This window comes from Caenorhabditis briggsae (assembly GCF_000004555.2).
Source record: "Caenorhabditis briggsae complete genome, chrV, whole genome shotgun sequence".
Lineage (NCBI taxonomy): Eukaryota > Metazoa > Nematoda > Chromadorea > Rhabditida > Rhabditidae > Caenorhabditis > Caenorhabditis briggsae.
Genome location: NC_013488.2, coordinates 3,331,458 through 3,339,791, shown reverse-complemented (window position 1 = coordinate 3,339,791; position 8,334 = coordinate 3,331,458). Strand labels below are relative to the sequence as shown.

Below are 8,334 nucleotides of genomic sequence, written 5' to 3'. Positions count from 1 at the left end.
CGATGATTTCATTACCAGAGATGTCGTCGTCGTGGATTCGGAAAATTCAGAAGACGTGGATCAATTTTTTGCACAAGAATAATATTGTACCAGGTTGAAATTTCGATTTAGCCCTTTTTGTGTTCAGCAGAGCACGTTTGACCCTCCCCTGTTCTCGAAATTCAACCTGCGCCTAATTTGTGCAATGGAGCGCGATTGTGAGGCAGCAAACACATTTTTTTTGAATTTTTTTGTTTTTTTTTTCGAAAAATCGCAAAGATTTTTGTTTTTTATGCTCGAAAAACTCTAAAATAAACTGTTTACATTTTTTGAAATTATTAAATTTTATAAAATCGAAAAATTTTCAAGAAATTTCATTTTTGGTCCAAACTGGCTGTTTTTGGGCTTAAGATGTGTATTTTTGCCTTATTACCGTTTTTATCGAAAGGAAATTCCGAAAAAATTTGCCGAAAACGATAGAAAATCGATTTATCTGTTTATTTTTCGATTTTTTGAAAATTAGCATCGCGCATCCGCGCTCCACTGCGAAGCAAAGCTTGCAATTCAAATTTCAAAAATTTCAAAAACCCACCGACCACAAATTGTCCTTTTCATCTATATGAAAATTGTCGCAAGCCGTTAGAGTCGAAATTTCCGAAATTTTTTGAATTTCCTCATTTTTTACATCCCAATCGAAGACTCCAATGGTTTCTTTGTAAATGAAAGAAACGAATAATGTCTTTTTGTCATTAGACAAAATAATTCCATTCGTTGCAGTGTTTGTGAGAAGGGGCTTGCTTTTCTGAAAATTTGAATTTTTTCAAAATTTGTTTGAAATTCAAATAGATTAAAGTGCGCTCTATTGCTAACCTGCCCATCGTAATGCACAAGACTTCCTCGATGGAATCCGGTTGCGATTTCTAGAAGATTCTCAATATTCGACGAGGATCCGCCGTCATTCGCAACCAGGAATGAGTTTTCTCCAGTGGCAAGAACATCGTTGGGTCTGGAATTTCGAATTTGACATTCGGAAAGAAATAGTGTTCAAAACCCCCATACACTTGGGTTCAAGCGAGGGGGTCAGAAAGCGCGCCCCAGTAAATTTTTCAAAAATTTCTCAATTCGCTGCCGAACTTCGTTGGCTGAGTATCACAGTTTTAAACGATGAGCGAGAATACGCGCGTTGCAACCCGTTGATTTTAAAGAAATAGATCATGATCTAGTTCAAACCCGCGTTCATTTTAAAATTATTAAATTTCTTCTGGCCTACGAGTTTGCTGGGGCGCTTTTTCTGACCCCCTCGCTTGAACCCAAGTGCCCATACACTTTTCCTTGTCTATTAAAAAATACAAAAAATTTTGGCGCCGAGCGGACTCGAACCCTCGTCGCGCGCGCCAAAAGCCAGCGCGCTAGCCACGACACTACGGCCGCCAGCGAGGAAAAGTGTGTGGGATTGCGTATACAATAGTAGGCGTTTTCTTCACTTATCGCCCAGTCCTCTGCCCACCACAAGCCAGAATTGTTGAACCAGAGAAGGTCCCAAAGGTCAGAAGACGTCAAATTCAGAAGTTCGAAAAGGATACCTCACAAATTGCTCATCTTTAATTGTCCTAACATGATTCAGTTGTTTCTTCTCCTCATCATAATCCAAAATCACAATGGAATGTTGGAAATTCTTCGAATGAACAACCAAAAACAAGCGATCAGTTCCATTTTTCAGCACCCAATGGGAAATCCCATGTGGCAAAAATTGGGCATCTTCCAGTCCTAAAACAGGAACCTTCTCGGCTTTATAGCTCTTCTGGGACAAATCGTAGATAAAAATGTCTCCGGTATTCTCGATTTTCGTTTCGTCGGTATGAAGAAAAACTAAACCGGATGTGATGAACGCCAAATTCTTCTCAGGGACTACTGTAATATCTTCTGAGCCATTGACGACTCCTTCGATTTTACGACATGGACCCGGGCGGTGATTGTAGACGCGTTTGTTGATGTCTAGCGTTAATCTGGAAGTTTCTATGTGTTTTTTTTTTGGTTTTCTGAATTTTCTAGAACTTGGAAAGTTCCGAAAATTCTAAATTTTTCGAATAATTCAAGTTTTCTGGGAATTCTAAATTTCAAAAGCTTAAAAGTTTTTTAGAATTTTCAGAATTTTTAATTTCTTGGATCATGAATTTAGAAAAATTATAATATTACAAACGTTCTAAATTTCCTGAATGTTTGGAATTCCAAAACTCTTCTACAGTTTTCAACGTTTTCTCGAAATCTCAACTCACAATGATCTGAATATGAATTGCGCTGAAAACGCCAATAATATCAAAATTAGCACGTCTCGCATCATAATTCTGAGAAAATTATGTAAAAAATTCTGAAAAAATAATTGTAAAAACAAAAAAAAAGTGGACAAGTCGCCTCAATGTTTGGTCTTATATATAAAGGTTGTTAGAGAAAAAGAGAAGAAAAAGAAAACATGTTAGAGAAAAAGAGAAGAAAAAGAATTTTGTGATTTCTTGTCGGTTGGTGTGGCTACATGTACCCATTGTGAACTTTTTGATCATAGCAAAGTTTCAAGGAGGGAAGAGAAATGAGACGTAAATCAGAACAACTAGCCTAATCACAAATTTTGTCACAATTTGTCAGAAAAAATTGTTTTTTTTTGAAAAAATTTTTGGGATCATTCAGGTGGGAACCAATTTGTTGCTATCCCAAAAATGATGGAGTTTTCTAGCTATCGCTCGTAAATTGCGACGATAGTAAAGGCACGGAAAATTAGATTGAAATTAAGTTGTAACATTTTTGTACTTTCATAGTTAGTATTCAATTTTAAAAATAGCATAAAAAGAGTTTTACTTTCAACTTTGAGCCAATTTAGCTTAGCCAATTTATGTTCCTGTAAAAGGTATCAAAACGTTGTCAACTGATAAATTGTTTATCATAATATCACAAACGTTTTATCAGTTGACACACTTCTGATATCTTTCACAGGAACCTAGATAAATTGGCTCAATCTTGACAATTGGAAGAGGGTTTTCTATTACAGATTACACGTTAGTTTCATAATCAATTAGTAGCTTCATTCGAGCTGATAGCCTGATTTTGAAGTCGTCGAGTTTCGGTAAGGTGATTTCTGGAAATTCAGAATTTCTCAAAGAATGGGAGACAGGAGATTTTTAAATAAAATATTCAAAAACATGTTTTTCAGTAGATTTCCAGTCATTTTCACCATTTTCAAGAGTCTGGAGCTCGTCTGTCAAGTTTCCGATCATTTTGAAAATTCTAGTGGTTGTAAAACAGACCTAGATTGAAAACTTTGCTTTCACAGAATGTTTTGAAAACTCCTAGTTTTTCAGCTGATTGCCGATTTCTGAAAGACACCCTCTTTGGAATATTTTGTACAAAAAAAAGACAAAAAAGGTCTATCAGCAAACGGCAAGGTAAAAACGAGCTTCACTAAGCCTCACCTTTTCTATTATCCAGTGAGCTACACAACAATCTTCCACTTTCCAATAATTCCTTTGAACACCCTGACCCTCCATTCAATATTCTTGAAATCTCTTCCTTCAACATTCTCACTTCTTTCAGCTTCTCCTCCTCATTCTCCTTCATCTCATTCATCAATTGCTCAACATAGGTAACAAATTCCGTTAAATCTCCCATCACATTTTTCATTTTTCTATCAAATTTTTTGGCAATAACCACTGAAATTTTCTGGTGGGATGGACCATCCAAACGGAATGTTGAAGCTGCACTTCGAGTTGTTTCTATTTGATCCTCAAGTTTTTCGGAAGCTATTTCGATTCTCTCAAGAAGACGTGATAAGCTTTTCTGGAATTTTTTAGGAATATTTTTCAGAATAAAAAAAGGTCAACCTCATAATCATCTTCATTTTGAGATGAGTCGGTGATCTTGGTTCTCTGATTCGAAAAAACTCTTGGAGCATGAGCAATCGTAAAACATCTGAAATTAGGTTTATTTTTGAATTGATGCTGTCTGTTTACTTACTCATTACAAAAATTCAACTGACACACTTCACAATAATAAATGGCAGAGTGACTTGGCTCGTTATCACAAGAAATACTTGAGTTCAATGAATTCTTAGATGATTCTTCACTTTCCAAATGGTTGATTAGTTCCAAGAATGTTGAGCTATTGCTTCGTCTTCTTCTCCTATTGAAACCGATTGGATCTGCTGGAATTCCAAAGTTTTCAAAATTAAAAAATCATTTTCCTACCTTTCTTCTCTTTAGACTTCAAATTTTTGCGTTTCTCGAACCTTCCTCCTCTTTCGTGCACACTTTCATCAAAATATTGGCTGAACTGTTGGATCCATGATTCTTGATGTTGCATTCTATGCATACTTCCATTAGTTTTATATTTGATCTACCAAATTATTTGTGATCTACCCACCTAAGAAGAGCGCCCTTCTCTGGCACTTTTCTTCTTAGTTGTTTCATTGGTCAGAACCCCTCTTTCTTTGGGGCGGACAACCATTCTCGGTCTGTCCTAGTCTCTCCCAGCCTTCGCTACTTTTCCCCCTCTATTCTCGTACATCTTTAGTACCTGAATAAATCTGTATTCTATAACTACTATTCGTATTCCTTCAGCCGGCCAGAATGCCGGATCCAAAGGACGTAACAACTGGCGATCAGGCAAAGGCAATGGCTGATCTCACTCAACAAATCGCCTCCTTGATATCAGTCTTCGGACAGCTCGTCCCATCTCAAGCGACCACGTCAACCAATGGAAGTCAGCTCGTGGAATCGATTTCAACTCGGATTCCAAACTTCATATACGAGCCTGATGAGGATCTGACATTTGACAGTTGGTACAACAGATATGGAGACGTCATCACCAAGGACGGATCAACTCTCACCGATGAGGCCAAAGCAAGGTTAGTTTTATCTAAACTCAACACAAAAGAGTATTCTCACTTTGCAAATCGTGTCCTCCCGGAAACTCCAAACTCCCTAAAGTTCGAGGACCTCATTCCGAAGCTCAAGGAGACATTCAAGTCGACCTCATCGATCTTCCGGAAGCGTCAGGAGTTCCTACGCACAGAATACGATGGCTCATCGATCGAAGAGTACACTGGGCTCGTGTTGCGACGGTTCACGTCATCAGAATTCAAGACGATGACGGACGATCAAACATGCTGCATGGTCTGGATAAATGGATTAAGAGACAACAGCTACTCGGACATCCGTACAAAAGCACTCCAGATCATGGAAGCAAAGCCTACATGTACACTGCTCGAGTTGGAAAAGGAAATCAAGCGCCTACTAGATGTGAGAGCCGATTCCAAGAGTGTGTGCAGCGCTGCAAAGCAGAACGAGATCAATGCCATTCATCAAAAAGCATCAAGTCGGGATAAATCACAGAAGCCACCACCTTCACCTTGTTTCAAATGCGGAGGCAAACACTGGGCCAGAGACTGTCAGAAGCAGGTCAAATGCACTTTGTGTCAAAAAGACGGACATATTGCCAAGTTTTGCAGAACCAAAAAACGGGATGCAAATGTACAAAAAGGCAACTTCAGCAAAGTCAAATCAGTCATCGTGGAACATCAGCAACAGGAATCGCTCATGTTGCTGAAACTGGAACTCTTCTGGGAACCGACTGGATCTCAAAGGATAAGAAGCTCTGGAACATTCTCAACCCAAGTCAAATCAGCGCAGTTCATTCCGATGCTGGATCAGCATGCAACTACCTGGACATCACTCGGAACAGACTGAAAGCTGAGTTGAACAACGAATTTTCAGATGTGTTTAAACCAGAACTAGGACGATGCACCAAAACCAAGGCATCGCTCCTACTCAAATCAGATGCCAAACCAGTGTTCCGTAAAGCTAGATCGGTCCCATTCGCCGCATTGCCCACTGTGTCAGAGGAACTAGATCGTCTACAGCAAGCAGGCGTCATCTCTCCAGTGGATTATTCCGAATGGGCAGCGCCAATTGTGCTAGTCAAAAAGAAGAATGGATCGCTAAGGATGTGCGCAGATTTCTCTACGGGTCTCAATGATGCCATCCAACTGCATCAGCATCCACTCCCAACCGCCGACGTCATCTTTGTCACTGTAAACGGTGGGAAGTATTTTTCACAGATTGATCTTGCCGAAGCTTATTTTCAGATTGAACTGGATGAGCAAGCCAAGAAGATGCTATGCATAAACACTCACAAAGGATTGTTCAGCTACAATCGACTGGCTTTTGGAGTCAAGTCAGCTCCTGGATCCTTCCACCAAATCATGGATTCGATGATCACTGGTCTCGAAGGGACAGCTGCTTACCTTGCATGACATCATCATCTCGGGCTCAACAATTGAAGAGCACAACCAAAGATTGATGGCACTGATGAAGCGAATCAATGATTATGGGTTCCGGATCCGACTGGAAAAGTGCACATTCTTGATGGAAAGAATCACATTTCTGGGATTCATCATAGACAAAGATGGAAGACGTCCAGATCCTGAAAAGATCGCTGCCGTTCAGCAAATGCCACCACCTACCAACGACGGCCAAGTCCGTTCGTTTCTCGGATTCATTCAATTCTATGGATCGTTTGTCAAGGAGTTGTTCAGGCTCCGCCCACCACTGGATGCTCTCACCAAGAAGGATGCCAAATTCCTCTGGACGTCTCAATGTCAAAATTCATTCGACCGTGTCAAGCAGATTCTCCAATCGGACTTGTTGCTCACACACTTTGATCCGAAGCTTCCGATCATCGTCGCTGCCGATGCCTCGCAATACGGTATCGGAGCAGTAATCTCACACAGATTTCCAGATGGCTCCGAGAAGGCTATCTACCATATCAGCAAAGCTCTAACAGCTCCACAGCGGAACTACAGTCAGATTGAGAAAGAAGCTTTCGGACTCATCACGGCTGTCACGAAGTTCCACAAATTCCTTTATGGCCGCCACTTCACTCTGAAGACCGACCACAAGCCATTGCTGTCAATATTTGGAGATAAAAAAGGTATACCCCTTTACAGTGCAAACCGTCTCCAGCGTTGGGCTATCATTCTGCTCAACTACGACTTCACCATCGAGTACGTCAACACCAATCACTTTGGACAAGCTGATGCTCTGTCAAGATTGATCTCGGACCAAATCCAGCAAAAAGAATGTGAAGATCGTGTCGTTGCTCAAGTCGAATCAGAAGTCATCACAAATCTGGTATCTGCCTGCGAGCGACTACCTGTGACTGCAAACATGATCCGAGCTGCCTCTAAGAAGGATCCACTTCTCAGTCAAGTATACAAGTATGTTGTATCAGGTTTGTGGCCCAAAATCATTGATAAAAGCTCACAAGTCTCTTTTTTCCACCACCGACGAGACCAACTGTCAATCGTGGCCGACTGCATCATGTTCAACGACAGGATCGTCATTCCCAGCACTCTCAAGGCAAGGGTTCTCAAAATGATTCACCGGGCTCATCCTGGAATCGTGAGGATGAAGCAGTTGGCACGATCTCTGGTATACTGGCCATCCATCGATAAGGACATCGAGAACATGGTCAGGAGTTGTGATCAGTGTGCAGCAGTCGCTAAGAATCCAATAAGGAACACTCTATGTTCTTGGCCAATCCCAACCGCTCCCTGGCAAAGGGTACACGCTGACTATGCTGGACCACTGGATGGAACGTACTATTTGGTCGTGGTAGACGCATTCTCCAAATGGCCTGAAGTCTTCCCAACCACATCCATCACAACTCAGCTACAATAAATATTCTGAGAAAAGTGTTTTCACAATTCGGAGATCCGCAAACGCTGGTAACCGACAACGGAACTCAGTTCACTTCATCGGTTTCGAGAACTTCTGCAAGGATCGAGGAATCACACATTCACGATCACCACCATTCCATCCACAGGTCAAGCAGAACGTTTCGTGGACACTCTCAAACGGAGCTTAGGCAAGTTAAAAGGGGAGGAAAACGCAGATACTGCCTTATATGTATTTCTGCAGAGCTACCGCTCAACTCCTTGCACCTCCAGCCCTAATGGCTCTACACCAGCTGAGAACTTCATTGGTCGCAAAAGCCGAACATTTCTGGATCAACTACGCCCGAAAGACCAACTTCCCAACTCGCATGATACTGAGATGGAGAAGCAGTTCAACAAGCAACATGGTGCACGATCAAGAAGCTACCAAGTTGGAGAAAAGGTTTATGTTAAAGACTACCGTAACATAAATACTGCCACTTGGATTCCAGGTACTATCCAGAAGCGCATTGGACAAACTATGTACCACGTCGCAGTCAACGACACCGTCTGGACCCGACACACCAACCAGCTCCGACGACGTGACGCTCCAATCCAATTCGACGTGCCACTGGACACGATGGATCCAATCGATG

At 41.3% G+C, this 8,334-nt stretch overlaps 2 protein-coding genes across 2 annotated transcripts in view; one reads left to right on the top strand and one right to left on the bottom strand.

Annotated features, from left to right (window-relative positions):
- Window positions 1-4,280, bottom strand: part of CBG10483 — a gene marked incomplete at both ends in the record, with an annotated part of 4,813 nt that extends 533 nt beyond the window's left edge. The window contains 8 exons of the mRNA XM_002635775.2: window positions 572-781; window positions 850-985; window positions 1,563-1,985; window positions 2,256-2,347; window positions 3,553-3,804; window positions 3,849-3,936; window positions 3,982-4,168; window positions 4,253-4,280. Coding sequence (XP_002635821.2) covers window positions 572-781; window positions 850-985; window positions 1,563-1,985; window positions 2,256-2,347; window positions 3,553-3,804; window positions 3,849-3,936; window positions 3,982-4,168; window positions 4,253-4,280 — 1,416 coding nt within the window. The remainder of the gene's footprint in view (window positions 1-571; window positions 782-849; window positions 986-1,562; window positions 1,986-2,255; window positions 2,348-3,552; window positions 3,805-3,848; window positions 3,937-3,981; window positions 4,169-4,252) is intronic.
- A 312-nt stretch (window positions 4,281-4,592) lies between these two features.
- Window positions 4,593-8,334, top strand: part of CBG26959 — a gene marked incomplete at both ends in the record, with an annotated part of 4,518 nt that continues 776 nt past the window's right edge. Inside the window, 3 exons of the mRNA XM_045236792.1 lie at window positions 4,593-5,528; window positions 6,255-7,438; window positions 7,886-8,334. The exon at window positions 7,886-8,334 is cut by the window's right edge and continues 776 nt beyond it. Coding sequence (XP_045099045.1) covers window positions 4,593-5,528; window positions 6,255-7,438; window positions 7,886-8,334 — 2,569 coding nt within the window. The remainder of the gene's footprint in view (window positions 5,529-6,254; window positions 7,439-7,885) is intronic.